The sequence below is a fragment of the Phalaenopsis equestris genome, unplaced genomic scaffold, assembly GCF_001263595.1.
Source record: "Phalaenopsis equestris unplaced genomic scaffold, ASM126359v1 Scaffold001303, whole genome shotgun sequence".
NCBI classification, from domain to species: domain Eukaryota; kingdom Viridiplantae; phylum Streptophyta; class Magnoliopsida; order Asparagales; family Orchidaceae; genus Phalaenopsis; species Phalaenopsis equestris.
In genome coordinates this window covers 532,750-554,415 of record NW_018165742.1, presented here as the reverse complement: position 1 = coordinate 554,415, position 21,666 = coordinate 532,750, and the positions used below count along the sequence as shown (strand labels likewise).

Below are 21,666 nucleotides of genomic sequence, written 5' to 3'. Positions count from 1 at the left end.
TTCAAGTATAGTTTTTAGGATGAGAGTTCTCAGGATTAGTCTAAAAGGGCAAAGACTTGATTGTTAACAGTTGCTTTATTCCAATGTAATTCTTTATAAGTGATTAAAGCAAAGTTCTAGAAGTGAGTTTTATATAAATAAGTTTTAAAGAATTTTTTTTTCTTTAGCACTATTCACTTATTGTGAACCCTACGTTCATTTGCGTTATACTGAGTTTCACAGGAAGACAAACTAAATTAATATTTTAATCATAAATGTTCTTATTATGGTCAATAATGTAATTTCATTTTGAGAATATTAATAATTACATAATTAGATATATTATCTTCCAATATATAATAATTGTTTCAATAATTGATTTCAAATTAATTTACAATTAAATATTTCATCTTTGATTAATAACTTTTTCACCCACAAAATCCATAACAGATTCTATTAACTATATTAATTTAAAATTCCAATCAGAATTAGCCTAAATAGTCTTAACTAACCAATCCTCACAACAATTTGTATTATTGTACAACCTTATGCAAAAGAGAAAAAAAAAGTGACTTTTGAGTGCCCATAGTTACTCACTTCTCACATTTAATAAAGTGAGTTCCAAACAAATGAGGTCACTTCCATCCACTTTGTGCCAAACAAACACTCACGCCCAATTAAGAACATAGAACATACTTTTAGATACCATAAATATATTCACCGTTGAGGATTTTCAAAATTCTATCCAAGAAAAAAAAAACCTCAATTGATAGAAATTTCAAAAAAATTGTTGAAACTCGATCTTTTGATATGTTTATTCAATTTATACTCAAATAGAGAGCTATTTCAAGCTTTGATTGATGTGGGAGCTACCTGGGAGCTCCCTTTCCATGGTGCTGCTACAGTCTTGTGAAGGGTCGCATGAACAACGCCAAATCTAATCGAGCGGCCTCCCTTCCAATTTCTTTCCAACTTTTAGCAAATTTCTTTTAATTCTTCGTTCCTTTCTAGTCATTTCCCATATATGTGTTATGATATAACATGGATTCTCAATTTTGGTGTGAGTTTGTTTAGGAAAGCCGCCGGTGTCCGTTTTCTCGCTTTGAATGTTGTATCCAAGAGATTGGGTGGTGCTTTGGTTGCATCTCTCTCTCTCGAGATGGTGATTTTCTTCCCCATATCATCTTCTGCATTCTCCCACATCGCTCCTGACCGCCCTTTCTCTATTGTACCTCCGAAACAACAACTTTTACAGCTACTTCTTGCAGTTCCACCATTTCCAGCCATCTCCCTCCCTTCTCAGGTTTGCTGCCGCCTAACACAGCTGCCCTCCACCATTGCCAAACTTTACCATGTCGCTTCTGTAAGAACCAAATTTTTTTTTACCATCTTCCTTTACGCCATTTTTTTCTCTTTCCTTTTCCACTGCTCGTGATTTCCTTCTGTGTTGCTGCTTCCGGATTGGATTTAGTGAATCTTGCCTTTCCCTTTCCGGATACCTTCACGATTCATCTCCCACCCTCTCCTTGCCGCCTTCCTGATTGGTCGAGGAGTGACGCTCTACAAGAACATAGAAAAGGGCCTCCTACCGATTTCCCATCCTTCCTCTCTCCCGATTTCTCCTAAAACCATCTCCTTCGTGACCAAACCCTCGTGATAAAGTTGCAGTTGGAGCTAGACAAGAAGGAAATGGTGGGATCGCGTCATACAAAACCCGAAACTCCCATCTTCCTCCTTTCGTTCGCTCCAACCGGCAACCAGTGAGGAAGGTAACCGTCAACTTTCTACCCTTCCTCCCAACCGCTCACGCACCATAGCTTCTCTATATCTGGTGAATCCATCTCCCAATGGAGTTTCCTAATCTGAGAGTTAAGGAAAACCAGAGAAGAAATGGGATCTAAGAAATGTGCAAAATTTGATGAAATTATTTATTTATTTATTATATTTAGGTGTTATGTATGTAAATCTCCCGGCCAATTTAATTTAATTTTAAAAAAATTATTATAATTTCCTCCGTATCACAAGTAAAACTAAAACAAAATAATATTTTAGATTGATATAAATAACTTTTTTACATTTAAATATATATATAAACTAAAAACAAACCCTCAATATTCTAACTTGTGTATCAATAATGGCATCACCTTGCTACAACAAAAGTAGAACAGAGAAAAAAAGTGCTACACTGCTAAAGTTAATAGCCATGACTAAAACATGCAAAACACATTGACTAAATTTGACTGTTTCTCCGTCACTACCTTGACCTTCCCCACCTAATGTGTATTCACGCTTCACTACAATAATAGGTATAAAAAACAATGAATTACGCTACCTTCATATAACAAATTAAAATATTTGACAAAAAGTTTCGATGGACATTTTTCAAACCAAATTGAGTGTAGTAATAAATCTGAAGGATCAAGATGGCCGAATGGCAAGAAAATTAAACAATGATAACCTTAGAAAAAATCCCACATTTAATATTGGAGGTATCCAAATTTTGCATTTGCGCACATAGCAGTTTAGCAGAAAAGAAAACTTGTCATCAATATAGAACTTGAGTGGCTTTGAAATAAATGATACCAAATTGGTAATTTGGCAATTGCTCTCAAAATTGTAACAGCACGTTAGTTTTTCTTCAACAAATGTTTCAGCATGTAAAATAAATAAAAAAAATGCATGAAGCAATTTAATGATGGTGAATGCACTTAATGGACCTGCAACATCTCTGAGGCGGATTTAGGAAGCTCCAGAAAGACCACATTTTGTGCTGATGAAAAATCAAGCCCAACACCACCAGCAGTAATTCCTATAATTGCAATCTTCACCTGATTATATACAGACATAAAAGTGATCAAAGAAAACTTTTTTAACAATTATCAGCAATATCAGCAATATTATATGGGATAGAGTGGGATAGAGAAAAAAAAAAAATTGATAATTTGATTAAGACAATTCACTAGATAAAGACGTAAGGCAACCGTGGAATCTAAAATGGATTATATCGCATATCTGAAAAAAATAGCATAGAGATTCAAGAGCTAATCATCATGGCCCTCTTCTAACAATTTAGAGGCACTTGTAAACCTTTCCTTTACATCTATACATACTAAACCCATTAGGTGTAACCACTAATTCGTACGAGTATTTGTTTTTAAAACACTTCACTTCAATTCACTTTAAATCTCTATCAATTTCTACATGGTTTATAGCATTTCTATATGCCCGCTTTATTGGTGCATCTTTCTTCTTTCCAATGTACATGAAAAACACTTTGAACCTATTTTCTACAACCATATTTTCAATAGATATCATTCCATTAACCACTATTATAAACATATTTCATAGTTTATCCTTTCCAAATTTACATTTATCCACCTAGAAATTCTCATTTTTTTCATATTCAATTGCCATATAATTCCTTGTTTCCACCAATCAATTCCGCAACATATTCCATTCATAGTGAGGCTTAATGAAAGTGGCCTTAAATCTTGGTGGCCTGACTTTAATTTCATATGTTATATTCTCAAATTCAACCCATATATTCAAATAAAATCGTCGTACTTAAGCCTCTCCCTGCTAGACATCACTTAATCTTCAAATATTCTTCACCAGCTATTACTTTACCGGAACATTAAACGTTAATTTTGTAACTAGTCTCAAATGAAAATCCTCCAAGAAGAGTTATAGAAGATTATAAGCAATTTACCAGTAGATATTCACTATATTCCAATATCCCAAGGGAAAATACCGAGAGAAGATGAAACTAACCTCACTTGATAGGCGAAATGACTCAACAGCTATCTGCCTATCTTTTGGTAGTGTCCTACCATCGATACGAACAAACCGGATTCCCTTTTCACATACAAAATCCTGAAATATGTAATAATGTAAAATGAATTAAACAGATGAAATTCAACTAGAAGTATGTTAAGAACTACTAGAAATAAAACGTAAACAAGTATTTCTGGAACAAGGATAAAGTAAAACTGGAAAGGTATTTTTCCACGGATGTAGAATATAAAATACAGCATGCAAGAACATAATTAAGGGCATTTACATACATACTATCCATTTATTATGTATTTACATATCTAGCACCTAAACTTTATTTTTTACATTGATACCACCCAAATTATTTTTGTCACATAAAAAATACCACTATTTTAACTTTTAAAAAGTGAAACACAACTTTTCCTGCATAGATAAGGTGGAGTATTTGTAAAAATTAAAGGTTAGGTGTTATATGTAGATACATAAGAATTAAGTGGTATGTAAGAAAATCTTCCTATAATTAAACAGATCAAGTAGGGATTCCAGAACCTGTTTATGAATGAACATCAAGAGTTCATTCAAGAACTAGATACTTAAGGAGCACCGGCTTATGATTTCCATAATGCAAATAACCCAAAAATATATTTTCCTAATCAGAAAGATCCAATTGTTGTTTGTTTCCAGATAGAGTGACGGGAAAAATATAAGTGTCATAAAAAAGTAAAAGAAAAAAAAAATGAAAACATCAGGTTCTAGAGATGATGGAACAAGTGAAGGGATGAATCTGTAGTGGCTGTCAAAGATTATCCAAGAAGACAGCAGCAGGAACTCTAACCAACTTTCACTGAATGTTGTAGACCTTTGCAAGGGGTGAAAGTGTATCACAAGAGATCTTTGAATGAATGATATAAATTCAAAAGTTTTAACTGATACTTCAACCTTGGTGAAAATGATAATAAGAAAAATTAAATGTATTACCGACCGTTTCAATAATTAAAGAAGATTAGATGTCAAAGTTTCAAGGAGAACTTTTCTAAGTGATGATGGAAGGATCTTACAATAACCTTAAGCTTTGTTATCAAAAACAGAAACGTTATTGGAAATTAAAGGGGTAAAGTTTGCCTCAGTGAATTGCGATTAGGTTGTGAAGAGAGGCAAAAATTGAAGCAATGAGTGAAAACCAGGACGAAGAAGATTAATGATTAGCAGAAAGGAGAAGAAAATAAGAGGAAAGAAGATACGAATAGACAAAAGGAGAGCGTGGAACAAGTGAAGGGGTGGCGGTTCTATGATTTATAAAAAGAGTGATACCAGAGTTAACTAGAGCAAAAAATAGAGAAAAGAAATATTAGTACTCAAAAGCAAAAAGAGGTTACAAGTAGAGACACTAAAATAGAAAATAGCAACTGACATGACATAAACAATCGACAAGGGTGGATCCTAGGTGGTAGTGTTGGTCAGTGAGGGTTAGGAAAGTGGCACGAGACTGGAAAAGATGGTTAACAAGTAGAAAACAGAAATGCAACGGTTTCACCGAAGCTGGATGGCAAGTCAACAGCAAGAGGACAATGCATGAGGATTGTCCGGGTTGACGGCAGCAAGAGGGAGGGTGGAAACAGTGGAGGCTGCAACGAGGACGTGGCCAGAAGATGGCCAGCGGCTAGCCAGCCGGTGAGGGAGGTTGCGAGGAAGACTGGGAAGGTGGCGGCAGTAAATGGAGAGGGTGTTGTGTGGGCTGCTGGGAGGATCACACCAAGGCTGGAGGCAATAACAGCGAGGATGGAGGGCTAGAACGGCGACGGGGAACGTGGTGGGCTATCGGACAACCAAATGAAGGTAGTCCTGAGCAGACGCAACGAGGAAAAGGACTAGACAACGAGGAAACTTAAAAAAAAATAACATAATTGTTGTTAGGGCGACCTGTAGGGACAGGAATGCGAAGCGGCAAAGTGAGAAGGATTGTAGGGGATAAGGAAGATAATCACCACCTTGGGAGATAACTACAGCTGGAGCACCACCCAATTCCTTGGATACAACCCTCGAAAGAAGAATAACGGATGCCGACAGCTGTCCTAAACAAAAAACGTGAAAAACTGACTTCAAAAACCTAATACCACACATCTATAGGAAATGACTAAAAAAGAATGAAGGATAATAAGAAAGAAAGCATAAGAAAGGAAAACAAGACTATTTAGGCCCATCTCCCGCGATAGCTATTCCCGGGGAACTGTAGCAGCTACAGTATCGCAAAAATTTTGAGCGACAAGCTCCCACATCTAGGAGAAGGAAATCAAAGGTTTTAGAGACATACGCTGGAGAAGGAAATCAAAGCTTTTAGAGGCATAGGAGTTCGAAAATAAAAAAGACAATGTTAAAGAAAGGTAAAGAGAGAGAGAGGGGGGAGGGGGGGGGGGGTGTTGACCTCATTTTGAGGTCATTTCTTCACTTCTTAGATTATAGAATCTAGCTCTAAGGCTTCCTATCGACTATCTTAGAGGACTAGAGCTGCGACCCACCCCTTTTTAGAAATTTGAATCACTTCTCGTTTTTCTTGCGGTGTCTCGCCTGAGTGATCTCAAACCATCATCTTTTGGTCGAGTGGTTAAGGACCAACATGTGAGAAATCAAAGAGATGTTCCCAATAGGATCTCAAGCCCTAGTGAAACCCCTTTATGACTTTATCAACACACTCACACACACAAAATACACAAAGTTCACTAAGTTGCGCGAGGTCGGACCAGAATTGAGCTTCAAGAGGGGTGAAAATGTGAACTTCTTCGAGCGACCTCTGATGACGAAACGAACTGCTCTGGCGCGTCCGGGACATTTTTTTCAGCTAGGGAGGACACCCATATTGCCATAATTCTGCACACGAGCAAATCGCACACAAATCAATCAATTCGTCCGAATGACCAATGATGACGAAACAGACTGCGTCGACACGTCCAGAGAGTTAATTTTACCCAGAAAGGATACATATTTTGCAAGGGTTTCGAGCACAAATAAATCACACACTAATTAATATAATTAAATAATAAAATAAAACAAAATAATAACAATAAAAGAATTTTTTTAAAAAAAAAACCTATTTCACCTAACTCACGTACCCGATTCGACCTTCACCTCTTTCGGACTGCCTTCGGTCGAGGAGCTCGGCTCGCCCTCTCCCTCTCGTGCACTAGATCTCGCGAGCAATCCACGTGGCTTCCTCCTCGGCTCCCGACTCTTCTCCTTCGCGTAGCCGCTCGACCGAGCGGCTCTCCAATCATATGATTTCAGCTGGCCGACTTTTCTCCTTCTCGAGGCCGCATTTCCTCCTCTCTAAATGCGTCTTTTCCCTTCCCGTTACTTCATTCGGCCACGACATCATGGTAGGTACGGCCATGTCCCCTTTCCTTTCTTATAAAAGCCCTTTCTAGGGCACGATGGTGGGGTGTTGAAAATTTTGAGAGAAAGAGGGGAGATTCAAGTGTTCGTTGGTTGTTGTTTTTCGAAGCTTTTGGTAGAAAAGTTTCTATAGGAATGTGTTTTCTTAAGTTTGTCCTAGAGTTTTGTTTTGAGTCTGCATTAAGAGGTATTTTTCTTCTTTCTTCTAATCTGCATCACTTCGGATTGCATCTAAAAATATTTCTTTTCTCTTCTAAAGCATGTGGAAGTAAGAGTTTAGGCCTATTTGAATCAATAAGATGAAGCATGATATGACTGTCTTCTCTTTTTCTGCTCGAGATGCATTATAGATAAAATTTTGGAAAGCTACAGTTATTGCTCTGTGATGATATTTACTTACTTGGAGCACATGCCAGAAATGAAATGTTGAAGTCCTTTATTATTGTTATTCCTAATCAAGTAAATGCTGGAATTCATTTCATTGTTGAGAAATATTGGCTTTAGGGATCCATTATACTTATTTGTTTCTTGCTATCAATTCCTGTTTGAAACATATGCTGGGGTGCAAAAATTTTGAGGCTTAAGGCTTCATGAAATCTGAGTTTGATGGCTCTGTTTTGACCCATTTGATGGGTTCGGTTTATTTGTTTTTTTTTTTTTTTTTTTTTTTTTTTGTTGCGTTTTGACTAGAATTCTATCATGTTTTTGCCCCTCTTGATGGGCTCGGTTTACCTGGGATGTTTCTCTGTCTTTTGTCCCTTTTGCTGGGTTCGGTTTGGCTTGAAACTAGGCTTGGTTCAGCTGAAATTATATTCCATTTTGTCCCCTATGTTGGGTTCGGTTTGGCTTAAGATTTGTATTGGTTTTGGCTCTTTTTTTGGACTGGATTATACCCGAAATGTTTCTCTGTTTTGACCCATTTGATGTGGTCGGTTTGACTCCTTTTGGGTTGCATTTTAGCTGGAATCCTTTACTGTTTTAGCCCCTTTGCTGGGCTCGATTTAGCCCTTTTACTGGGTTCGATTTGGCTTGAAACTATGCTCAGTTTTTTGGAAATTATATTATGTTCTTGGCTCTCCTTTTGTTGGGTTCGATTTGGTTAGAATGTGGCCATATTTTGTTCCTGCGCTGGACTCGTTTTGGCTGGAATTCTATCCTGTTTTCCCCATTTGTTGGGCTCAGTTTGGCTGGAGTTCTGTTATGCTTTTGGTCTCTTTTGCAAGGCTCAATCTGGTTGTGTGGTAGTTTGGTTTTAACTACTTACAAGTCTTAGTTTTAATTCCCCTGGCTGCCCTTATTCGAATACATGTGAAAATTCATTCTAATGATTTAAAAATTGGTTTGGGGTTTGGTTCTGGCTCCTTGTAGTTGTTGCCCCTACCCATGAGCTTGAGATGTTGGCTGTCCTTTTGCTGCCTCTACCCGTGAGCTTGAGATGTTGGCTGTCTTTTTGCTGTCCCTACCCGTGAGCTTAAATTGGTGTTGGTAGCTGTCCCTCTCTGATGCCCTAGATCGTGAACCTCATCTTGTGATTTCTATAGGTGATAAGTTGGGCTGGCGGTCTTCTTCTTGTTGCCCCTGGCCGTGATCCTTACCATGTAACTTCTTTATGTGATAATTTGGCAATAGCGGCTTCCCCTGGTCGTGAGCACTTATATGGTTTTATTTGGATGATTTCGTACTTATATAACATGTAAAGCATTTGGTTGGAGTTAGAATTAGACAGTTTTATTGTTTGCAAGATTTTGGGAATTTTGAAGGTGGTCGTTTGTGGATTATATTCATTGATTCGATTTGAGGAATTTGAAAGACTCATAAAACTTTGTTTTGGGAAAACATAAAGTTGATATAAATTGTCGTTTGGGAAGAGTTTGGAGGTTCTACATTAAAATTTGGATAACATAAATGTCACATTTGAGTTCAGGTTTGGGTGTGTGAATATATAGGTGGCGGTGGAGCTGCGTATACAATTGTCACATTGATTCGAGCTTGTTTCGACCTGTTAGAAACAAGATTTGGAAGGGATACCGTTCTTGGGTTGATTCAAAGATCTTGAGCCCTCATTTTCAGGTCTTTTTGTCACATTTCTGAGGACTGATTCACCCTTCGCCTTTTCGATCTTTTGGGTGGATCAGTTCCTCCTCTCTCTCATCTCAATTTTTATTCTTCTTTTCTTTGCTACTTGGTTCGATTTTTGGTGTTTATATCTGACACATAAGTACCCATATATAGCCTTTTTCTATATATGAAACTATCAAGCAAGGTCGCAAGTAGATCGGTTTTGTTTTTGGGGCTTAGGGCGATGATGACAAAAGCACGTCAGTGGTAGAGCAGAATGATATTCAATCCTACAACATCAGGACTCGATCCTGAGACCTGATAAGCTGTAGGATGATAGTATCATTCACCAACACAACACTAGCGGGGGACCCCTACCTTTTTAGGTTGTTGGCGGTCTTACGCCTAACGGCGTGATCGACTCGTAGACAATCATAACTTTTCAAAATTGATAATAATAGAATATGATATATTCATATATAATATTTATAAAAATTATTTTTTAATACAAAATTGATACTTCCTTTTGTATGTCTGAAATTCATGTGCATGCTAAAATATAAATTTTAAATATATTGTAACTAAATTGTCCACATATTGATTACCAACATCACACTAAGAAGTACCCTCCTAAGTTCGGTTTAGTAGGACACCCTTCTAGTTGAGTTGTGGGCTTTATACATCCGGGTAACCGATAGTAGCCTCGGACGTCCCTCGAGTACAAATATATAATATCTAAGTCTAGCCACGACCCGAGGACTTTCGGTTTTCTTTCTTTGGATTTTTCGTGAGATTTTATTAGAACTTTTGGTAAAGCACTCGTGGTCTTATTCCGGGATCTTCCCGTGTTTTCGGTGACTTTCTCTGAGTTGTCATTTGCTTTTTTTTTTTTACTTCAAGATTTTCGTTGTGAGTCATTTACCAATTTTCTCGAGTTTTCTTTCGTCGTGAGTCATTTGCCGCTCTTTCTTGAGTTTTTCAAATGGTATTTCTTTTGTTGATACAATGCATGCTAGCTCATTTCTTAAATAATGTCATTATACTTTGTACCTGCTACTGTTTCTCTTACACACTATATCTTAGAATACGAGGCCAGTAGTTGGTTTCATAAGAGGTACCCGTCAGCAGATCATTGACTAAACAATTGCATGTATCTTTAAAATTAACATCGAATCCGAAGGTGCTACGACGGAGAGCTTGGAGCGAACACCGTGGGCAACATGACGAGGACACACAGAAAAATAACTTCGAGATGGATCTGCAACTTCAAAACAAGTTCACGTCAACTAAGCATTTTTATTAGTTTAAATAACAAGCCATAGAACTTCGAGGTGGTTTGCTTAGCGCAACGTAAATCCTCACCTTTTCTTTAGGTTTTTGCATAACTCTGTTGTGCAATTATAACTCGTAACACTTTTAGGACACCGAGGTTACCGTGTGGTACGGTGTAAATCCTCCTATCATTCTAGACCATTTGTACGATCAGATATCGTGTGAATATAAGTCATAAATTCTAAAAAAAAATTGCAAGATTAAACAATGAATAACATCATTTCAAAGACAAAGTCAAACAATAAGATAGTTGGGAGGTCACCGGCGTTCTCCCTGGATCTGTGATAACTCATACTTTTCGCTCGTTTGGATTCATTAAAATAACTGTTCCTATTTGAGCCACTCCCATTTGATTTTTCCCATATCCAATCTTGGAAACCTAAACTTTGAAATCTGGAAGGCAAAACCACTGATCTTAATCGAGAGACTTCTTAAATGACCCCGGTCATTTAAGATGTAATTAACTATAGGGGATTGTCTCTATAAGAAACTTGGAACTCGGTAAAATAAATCTTATCTAATCCTATATTAGGTAAGGGAACTTGCCGGCCATACATAAATATTTTTGCAGGCCAAACGGATGTCACAAACTTCTTAGTTTAGATGGTTGAGCCTACTGTTAAGTGGTATGCTTATACTTCGGGATAGTATATTACTTATGGTATAACACTCAACCGCCTAAACTATTTAATATGGAGACTCGTTTGGTTTCATCTATTTTTAAAATTAAAATGTTACTTTCAAAAATCATATTTACATCAAAACTATTTTCATATTCTACAAAAAATCATCCTTTTCAAAAATCCCGGTCGACAGGAGAGGTGAGGCATTTCATAATTGTGCTCAAAATAATAATTAATTACTTCCATGTTAACTCTAAGATTTAATTACAAGTGAAGAAATACTGAAAATACTAAATCATGTCAAAAAATATAATTTAAAAATATTAAAAAAAGCCAAATATATTCTAAAACATGAATCTCTATATATAAAAAAAGCTGACTAATCACTCCGTCAACAACATGGACCCAACTAAGAATAGGATAAATTCAAACATATAAACCTAACCTGAACTCCATCTAGAACCTTCAAATGATGAGCAAATATAATCATTTTCAGCGAGACAAGACCAATGCCCAAGTTACTTGCAACGTCCATGTCCCCAACCACAACATGGTTTGAAAACCACTCACAAAATCCAGAAAGCTTTGCAATGCCAATTTCCTGAAGGGAGAGTAGTTTTGAAGTTCTTCGGTAATCACTATCTGAAAACTTGAAAAAACACTGATACATATGAGATTTCTCGGATAACTTTCTAACAATTCCTGTAATCATAACCAGGGTACACAAAAAAACAAGGAATTGAAGTTTATAAGCATTCAGAGAGCAGAAGAACATCATTTTTCTAATGGAATTACTTTTTTCCAGAAGGATGCCAAAAAATAAATAAATCTGATACAGGAAGTAAAGCCTGATCATTAATAATAAAAAGGGATACTAGGTGAAAAATAAATAGTTTAGAGAAAATTGCTAATAATACATAAAGATGAAAAAAGAACAGGTAGCATTACCAATGCATGTATCGAAGTTCCTCAAATTTTCACCACTATCATTCTCATTATCGTTACAGGCTATCACCAACTGATTCGAAGGATCATCAAAACCAACGAACCCACAATTGACTTTACATAATGATGTTGCTAAGGAGATATCTGATGTTTTCAGTTTCAGGGTAATGATCTGCCGCCGCTTGGGAGGTAACTGTGCCAAAACATGATCTTTCAACCGCCTTATCTGAAAAATTGAATCTTTAGATCATTAATGAATAAGTCCCAAGTCTTAATCTTGATAAAACAAAAGCTAGTTAACACTAAATAGATCAACAAAAATCAGAAGATAGTGCACCATCGCCACCATCTCATTCTCATCATTGGAGTAATTCTACTTTGTTGAGTTCAAATTACCAACTCTCTAAAGATTACAGAGTGTTCTCTGTAGTAGCACACCAGCAATCGCCTTATGAGAGTGTCTGAAACTTGAACGTCAACTAAAAATTTGGTAGCCACATGTCACGCTCTACCATATTCGAGAAGTCGTCAAGACGAACACGAGATGGAAGATTCTAGAGAAGGTCAGGATGTAAAGGGTCATCAAAGGGGCTCTAGAAGATTCCGCCACATTCAGGAGAGAGCAAGAAGGACAAGCTTTAAAGAGAATCTAAGAATAACCTAGAATGTTCTAGAGTTATGTATGTACATAAGAATAGTCTAAGAGATAGAATATTATATTGTAATCTAGAAACTTCTCTTGGACTTGGAATAGTCCCACATTGGCTAGATGAAAGGCCAAAGACATGGAGGAGGCTATAAATAGGAGCTCCTCCCCTCATTTGTATTTACCCAAGCATTGAATCAAAGCATTCTAGTATTCAAGTGTTAATTATTCCTTTCTCTCTATTATTCTTCTTAAGAGTGTTTGGGGCTCATAAGTCCAGTGTTGTGAGGCGTAAGGCTGATTTAGTGCTAAGAAAGAGCGCTAAAGTCGCACGGGTGACTTGAGGAAAGTTAGTCCGTGACACACAGCACTAATTAGGATTCAATCATTTCTCTCAACTTGGAAAATGTGTCATTGCAGCAAGCATTTCAACAATAAGTAGCATCCTTCTGAAGCACGTCGGTCAAGGGAGAAACCAAATTCGAATAGCCTTGCTTCTTGTTGTGACAATAGTTCACAAGTCCAATAAAAGGCCAAAGTACCAACCCATTGGAAGGAATGGGCTGCCCCATAAAAACCTGTACTTTACATGATTTGCCCTCATTCATATGATGACCGATACCGTTCAAGGATTCCTAGAAGGTGAGGGAATGTTAGGAGATGGGTTAAAAGGGTTGTGGGATGAAAAACATAAGTGAAAACAATGATGGTGGTAGACGAATGGCAACTGCTGCTGGACAGCAAACAACACGACGAACAGCAGTTTGACCGCACATGGAGCAGCAAAGGTGGCCGTCAGATGTCAGGGAGAAATCACCATCTCGATCCAATCAGGCTACAACCGCACCATCCGAAAGAGATGAGGATGCAACACTCCAAATAGGGAAAAATGAGAACGATAATCTCCAAATAACATAAACCAAAGCCAAAGTCTATGTTGACCTCATTTTTGAGGTCATTTCTTTTTTCTTAGGGTCTTAGTATCTAGCTCTAGAAGTTCTTATTGACCATCATAGAAAACTAGAATTGGGACCCACCTTTTTTAGAAATTTCAATCACTTCCTATTTTCTTGTGACGTCTAGCATTTATGGCACAAGACCATCGTCTTATCAACGAGCGGTTATGGGCTATTTTGTGAAAACTAAAGAGAAAAGTTCCTAATTGGACTCCAAGCCTTAGGAAAACATCGTCACGACTTTTTTGTCACATACACACACCAAATGCACAAAATTCACAAAATTGCACGAGGACAGACTTCAATTGAGCCTAAAGGACAGGTGAAAATGTGAACTTCTTCGGATGACCTCCGATGACAAATTAGACTGTGTCAACGTGTCTGGGACACCAATTTTAGTAGGAAATGACACTCATATTGCCATGTTTCCGGCACAAGCAAAAATGTCACGCAAATCGATGAATTCGTCAAAACGACTTCCGATGGAGAAACAGACCGTGTCAGCTTGTCCAGAACATCAGAATTACCTAAAAATGACATCTAATTTACAATGATTTCACACACAAATTAAAATGTGCAAATCAAATTTTTACTTTAAAAATTAAGTATTTTCATACTTATATTTTTAATTATATAATATTTAAAAAACCTAATATCTATTCACCTAACCCACGGCATTCGCGTGTTTCTTTTCCCTTCTTCGACCGAGAGCTGCTCAGGCGTGCCCTAACTCCCGCGACTCGTCTTCTAGGTGTGGATCGATCGAGCGACACCATGGCTTGCCGAGCCCAATCTTCCTCTCCCACATCTTCTCTGCCATTCGCGCATGAGATGGCTCGCCTTCTTCTCCTCACACGTGGCATTCCATTGCCGGTTGAGCATGCGGCTCGCCTCTTCGAGCTCCACTCGACCAAGCAGCCCTCCAACTGCGAAGTTCCACCTGGTCGACTCTTCCTCTGCCCTAGGCCGCATTTCCTCCGCTCTAAATGCATTTCTCCTCTTCCTTTACCTGATTCGGCTACCAGGGAGGCTGGTAGGTGGCTTCTCATTTCTCCTTCTTTTGCTATAAAGAACCCCATTTGGGGGAGGGTCTAAGGTTGGCCGAAATTTCTGAGAGTGGGAAGGTGCTGCCAAAATCTCCTAAAATTTCATCCTTGCTTTTTTCATCCTCTGTGGCCTGAGGGTTGTTGAAAATTTTCAGAGAGAAGAGAGAGTTTTTTAGAGAGGAAAGCTTGAATTTCTTTCTGCTGTTGGGGAAAATATTTCTCTCTGTTTTGTTGTTTGAAAGCATTCATGGGTGCCATTTTTTGAGGCTTCTAGGAAGGGAAGCTTTGTCGGAATCCTCTTTAAGCCAGAACTTTTGAGTGTTTGTGGCGTGGAGCATTTGTGGTAGTTGTTTCTGGGGATCTTTAGGAGGAATATTTCGCTTGGAGTGGTTTTCTTGAATAATTCTTATAATTTTATTTTAAATCTGCTGAAAAGATGTTTTCTTCTCCTTCTCTCTATTATATTTCATCTAGGATGGCATGTTGAAGCATCTCAATCCTCTTGCAAAGGTTAATGGAAGAATGACTTAGTTTATTTTGAAGTCTAGGTATTGATACATGCTGAAAATTATTCTTAAGAGTTGGAAAATTATGTTTGGGGCTCACATCTTGCTTCTCTTGCTGCCCCTTATTGGAATACATGCTGCAAATTATTTTTAAGAGATGGAAAATTATGTTTGGTGCTCACATCTTGCTTCTCTTGCTGCCCCTTGTTGGAATACATGCTGGAAATTAATTTTTAAGAGTTGGAAAATTATGTTTGGGGCTCACATTTTGCTTCTCTTGCTGCCCCTTGATGGAATACATGCTGGAAATTACTTTTAAGAGTTGGAAAATCATGTTTGAGGCTCACATCTTGCTTCCCTTGTTTCCCCCTTTTCGGATACATGTTGGAAATGAAATGTTGAGGTCTTTTATTCTTGTTATTTTCGAATTAAAGAAGTACTATAATTCATTTCAATACTGAAAAATATTTGGCTTTAGGTATTTGTTACACTTATCTATTTCATGTTATCAATTCATGCTTAAGACATATGATGGGGTGCAAGAAATTTTAAAGTCTAAGGATTTATGAAATCTGATTGTTTATGGCTTTGTCTTGACCCATTTGATGAGTTCGATTTACTTGGAATGTTTCTTTGTTTTTGCTCCCTTTTGCTAGATTTGGTCTAGCCTTTTTGCTGCTCGGGTTTGCCTTTTCTTAGGGTCGGTTTGGGCTCTGTTTTGGTGATTTATGTTGGCTGAAATCTCTTACAATTGAGGATCTTTTCTTGGGTTTGGTTTGCCCCTGTGCTAGCTTGACTTGTCCCTTACGTTGAACTTGGTCGGGCTCCTTTCGAAGTTGTATTTTAGTTGAAATCCCTTATTGTTAGAATTATTCCTTGGGCTTGGTTTCACTCTTGCCTGGAGTTGGTTTGTATTATGCATGGGGCTCGGCTTTCCCCTTTCTGCTGGGTTCGGGTTGGCCTTATTGAGAAAATGGTTTGGTGACTTTGTTGGCTTAGTAGGCTTTGGTTTGCTGCTTAGCCGTGAGTCTCGTTTGGTGTTTACTACCTTTGAGATTGTTCTCGGGTTGTCTTTGGCCGTGAGTTGGATTTGAGATGTTTTGTTGTCTTTGTGATACATGTTGCCCTACTCGTGAGCTCTTCTCTCTTTTGGCTCCTACTCTTGAATTGATTGGAGCTTGGTTGTGCTCCCTGTCACCTTATCCGTGAGCTCTCTTTCTTTTGGCTTTACCCGTAAGCTATAATTTGTGATCTCTTAGTGGAGTAGATTGGGCTTAATGGATTGAACTAGTGGTTGTTTCTCCCTATTACCTTGAACACTTATATGGATAAGTTCATGTTTACGAAATAATAAAAAAAATGAATGAAAAGGGAAAAGCTTTTGATTAAAGATGGAGTTAAATGGAATGGATATTGGCATAGCTTTTGGAAATTTGGAAAGTCATTCCCTATGGATTATTCTCTCTTGTTTTGTGACATATGACAAGTTCTTGAAACTTTGTTTCAAGAAATTGTAAACTTGATATAAATTGAATTCATAAAGGGGTTTGGAAATTCATAAAATTACCACGCGTTGATTCATTTATGAAAAGTGAGAAAATGATATATTTCTAAGATTGATTCAAGGACCTTGAGGCTTTATTTGATGAAGTTCAAATTGCATTTTTGAAGCTTTATTCATTAAAATTTGATTTACATGTTGAGGATTTCATATATCGATTTGAACATTTTAAGTGTTGATCTTTAGAGATCACCTTCTTTTTTTATCTTTTTATGAATTTGAACGTCTTTAGACCGACACATTCATGATTTCGTTTTAAGCTGTACTGGTTTGATTTTGTTTTAAAAATGGATCGGTCTCCTTTTCATTTGTTTTGTTTTCTTTTTTTTAACAGTCAAGTTAAAAATGAGAATCTCTGATTCAATAATATTCATAATTGATTCATAGTCTTAAGAAATATATGAAAGAAAGAGAAAATGAGAGAAAATTAAAAATATAATTTGGATTCTTGAGATGTTGAAACCTAAAGAAGGGATAGAATAGCGAACTATCTACCATTCCTTTTGCATATAAAAGATGAAATTGTAAATTGGAAGATTAGTTGAGGGTTGGAAGAGAGTGAGAGTTTAGATAACGATCAGGGACATGGATTGAAAGATCAGTAGACTTGCATTTAGGTCCCTTAAGCTTTGAATCAACTTAAATCCAACTACCCTAACTAAGATTGAAGCACACTTCATAACCCTTTTTTGTCAAAACTTTAGGTTTACCCCTAGATTTTAGGAGTCTGATAGCGAGCTAAGCTTGATTTAAAGATGTTCGAGGATTAGTTGAGGGACACTTAATTGAGGTTAGACACTTTAGAACACTTCAGACCCAAATTAAAGTGTAGGTTTCCTAAGTCTTAGGAGCACACATTGAGAGAATTCATCCTTCTAATGTTCAAATGATCCTAAGAAGTCAGACATCTGACCCTAGTTTATAAGGACACTAGACACGAGTGTGCACTAGATTGTGATTCATGACTGATTTAATTAAATAAAATAATAAAATTCTTACCTTAACTTGACCAAAACTGAAACCCAATACTCCGGGATTTGAGCTTGCCTTACACTCAGATCCTTCTAGCAATTGGGGACATTCTCAATATCACATATAAATCTCTTATTCTTGGTCCTTTATATGTGGTATTGTATTTTATTTTATTTGTTTGTCTTTTTCCTACGATTTACCTGTTTCTCTCGAGTCTTTTTCAGATCATAATTTCCCCTTTTGCACAGCACATAATAGCTAAACTTAAAGGAGCAACGAACTTAAAGGAGCAACGCTTAAAGGAGCAACGAACCTTCCAGGTGTATAGGTTTGATTTACATTACAACATTTTATTTCACAGCATGTTATATTGTTCTCATAGTCTGCTATATTATTTTTCCAGCATGTTATACTGTCTTTTCTTAACACATTCTACTTTCTTTCAGCATGTTATACTGTCTTTTCTTTCTACTGTACACCATATTGTTCCTTTCTTTTATACTGCATGTTTAGTTATTTTTGATACACACTATGCCTTAGTGGTTAGGTGCATTTTCAAAACCAAAACTAAACCAGGAGGTGCAACTACGAAGAGCTTGGAGCGAACATCGTGGGCAGCGCGAAGAGGAACAACTTCAAGGTGGATCTGCAACAGCAAAACATCAAAACACATCACATAAACATCTTCACATCACTTATCATTTCATTTAGTTTAAATAACAACCCATAGGATCACCCTTTAGGCTTTTTGCACAATCCTGTTGTGTAATTATAAGTCCCAACACGTTAGGATTCCGAGGTTACCGTGTGATACGGTGTAAATCCTCCTATCTTTTTACGTTATTTGCACAGTCCGATATTGTGTAAACATAAGTCCTAAATCCTAAATAATTTGGAGGATTGAAATATCAAATTACATCATTTCAAAGACATAAAGCCAAACAATAGGATAGTTCGGAGTTCACCAAAGTTTCTCCGGATCTGTGATATCTCATGTTTTTCTTCCCTTTGAATTCCTTAAATAATTGTTCCTATTTTGAGCGATTCCCATTTGATTTTCTCATGTCCAATCGTGAAAACCTACTTTAAAATCTTGAAGGCAAAACCACCTGATCTTAATCGAGAGTTTTCTTAAGTGACCCCCAGTCATTTAAGATGTAATTAACTACAGGGGCTTGCCCTATAGGGAACTTGAAGCTCATATAAAATAAACTCTATCTAATTTTTTATGTTATGTAAGGAGAACTTATTGGCTTTTTTATAAAATATTTCGCAGATCAAAACAGATGTCACAAATTCTTTAGTCTATGTGATTGAATCCCTATTACAAGTGATATATTTATTTTTCGGGATAAGTGTATTACCTGTAGTATTGTATTCAATTATCTAAACTATTTAAAATGTGAGACTCGTTTGGTCTCACCTATTTTAAAATTTAAAATATTATTTTTAAAAATCAAAGGTTATATTCATATTTAAATTATTTTCAAAATCACAAAATCATTCACTTTTTCCAAATCACGAAATTAAAAACGGCCGACAGTCTCCAAAACCATATTCTAAACAATATACTTATACTAAAACATAAATTAAAACCCTAATTCTAATTAAAGTTTATGTTAAAAGGGGCCCACTAGGCTCACGGCAGCAAACAAGTGAGAGAATCCCACTACATGTCACCCAATCCCCATCCTGCATATGCGGCAAGATCGTGGACTCGTTTCACATAGGACACAGGATGTGGGGACTAACCATCCATATCAAAGGCAAAATCGCAATTCTCTTTCTTCACATGAAAGTTAATCTCTTGAAACACAATGGATGCTAACTTGAGCCATTTTACTATTTGTTCTAATGAGCTTAGAGCTTACAAACCATTTGTGTCATCAAAAAAAAAAAAAAGAAGCTCCAACATTTTCTACATATTAGCGTTGACAATTGAGATAAGTGAGAGTATTTAGTTAATGAATGGCCCTCATCCATTAAGTTTTAGATTGAAAACAAATTGATCTCCTTCCATCACGCTCCTTACCATTAGCTAATAAATCTCGTTGAAAACAATTGAGTGTACTCCTTATGAAAACTATGAATTTGATAACCATAGCGACACAGGGTTTTCCTCCAAAAGCTAAACTAGTTTGGCCCAAACCGATTCAGTTGAGATAGAAGGGCTGAATCGGCCCTGTCCTTCCTCCTTTCATTAGGCGGGAACACCCCACCCCCACCCAAACCAATTTTTTTTTGTTTTTGTTTCCAGCCTATCTGTCTCCTATTATATATGTGTTTGTTGTCTAGGTTTTCAATTTATATTATTTCTGATTTCAAATTTGTGAGTACACCCACAAGCATCCTAGTTTTCCCTCGAGGATGTATCCGATGAATAGGGTGGTGTTCCCCACCACCACCCCCCCCCCCCTCCCCCCCAATTGTCGTAACTCCCTCCCATATCTCGTTATACCTTCCCCTCCCTTGAACCTAGCCAACCACTAAATATCCATAAATTAATTTTTCTGCAAGCCTTGTTGCAGCCTCCACAAATCCTCCCAACTAGCCTCTACCTTGACCTGTACCCAGTGAGATCCACACACCCATGGAATCCAGCCGGTCACATATATGCACCCCAACTTCCCAGCCACCTCCTCTAATCAGCAGCTAGCCCTACAATCTCCCTTGCACCTAATGTTTTGTTGCCGCCATAACCAATTCCAGCTTCCCCCCCACTCAACTACCCTCCAACCAACCCCTACCAGATGTCCAACCACCGCCACCCCCTTCGTCCTAGGGTGTCTTTTCAGTTTATGTTGCTATTTTCCCTAAGTATCAAGAGCCCTTGTTTGTAACTCTATTAAAGTTCAGCAATAATATTATCATTGTTCTTGTAGTCTAGGTTTATCCCCCTTTATAATTTGGTATCAGAGTTAGCCCAACCCTAGTCCTATCCCAAGGTTCATTGGCATGCGCCTTACCCCCCAACATGAAAATTTTCTTTCCTACCTTGAACCACCCATTCTAAAACCAAACCCTAAATTCTCTTTTGTTGATTTTCAAAATCAAAAATCCCAAACCAAACTTTATACACATTCAATTAGTATCAGGCACCGTCTAACCTTAGTCATGTCACTAATGAGATACATGTCCGAGTCTACCCCGGATAAGAAACAGCGAGAAATCCACCAACCTCAGCGGTGAATTATGGATATTGAAGATGAAATCCAATGAGAGGTTACCCTCGACCATGAACCGAAAGGTCGAAGAGGGGAACCAGAAGAAATGAAGATGAAATGGAAAACACAACGCCTGTTCCTACCAACTTAGTACCGCCAAAAATTGCAGACTCTAGCTTTCGATGTGGAGAGACTGCAGCACCAAGAGACCCCCTGACTACTATCCAGCGAGACCAATCCATAAGTCTCTCAAAGCTAGTCATTGTGACAAATGTCACGGATTTGGACATGTTGAGGCAAAATACACAGTCAGGGGAGTGATCTACTTCACCGAGCAGAGCATCATCGAATAGTTAGGTCAAGACATTGCGAATACTAAAAATGGCAAGGACATAAACGGGAAGTATCAGCTTCCAGTTGAAAAAATGAACAGTGATAAGAAAGAAGATGAAGACTTCCGAGAAAATTCTCCACTTGCAGCTAGCAAAGAAGAGACGCCAACAATTCCAATTGCCCCAGAGATAAAGATCACAGCTGAGGCAACAACAGTCATTCTAGAAGGTAGTGACCTCGATGTAATGAGCGATCAAGAAGAGTATGAAACTGTGGTACCTTAAGATATCATTTCACAGGCATTGAGAGGAACAGCAGGACTGACCTTGGCAGTCAAAAAGGGGCATGACCTTGACGAGCCAACCACAAATACAGGACCACCAA

The 21,666-nt window shown here is 37.6% G+C and overlaps 1 protein-coding gene across 3 annotated transcripts in view; it reads right to left on the bottom strand.

Annotated features, from left to right (window-relative positions):
* Positions 1–21,666, bottom strand: part of LOC110033812 (DNA annealing helicase and endonuclease ZRANB3) — a 61,727-nt gene that overhangs the window by 7,756 nt on the left and 32,305 nt on the right. For all 3 annotated transcript variants that reach the window (XM_020737924.1, XM_020737923.1, XM_020737925.1), the window contains 4 exons: positions 12,102–12,324; positions 11,599–11,795; positions 3,751–3,852; positions 2,697–2,807 (listed from right to left, as the gene is read on the bottom strand). In XM_020737924.1, coding sequence (XP_020593583.1) covers positions 2,697–2,807; positions 3,751–3,852; positions 11,599–11,795; positions 12,102–12,324 — 633 coding nt within the window. The remainder of the gene's footprint in view (positions 1–2,696; positions 2,808–3,750; positions 3,853–11,598; positions 11,796–12,101; positions 12,325–21,666) is intronic.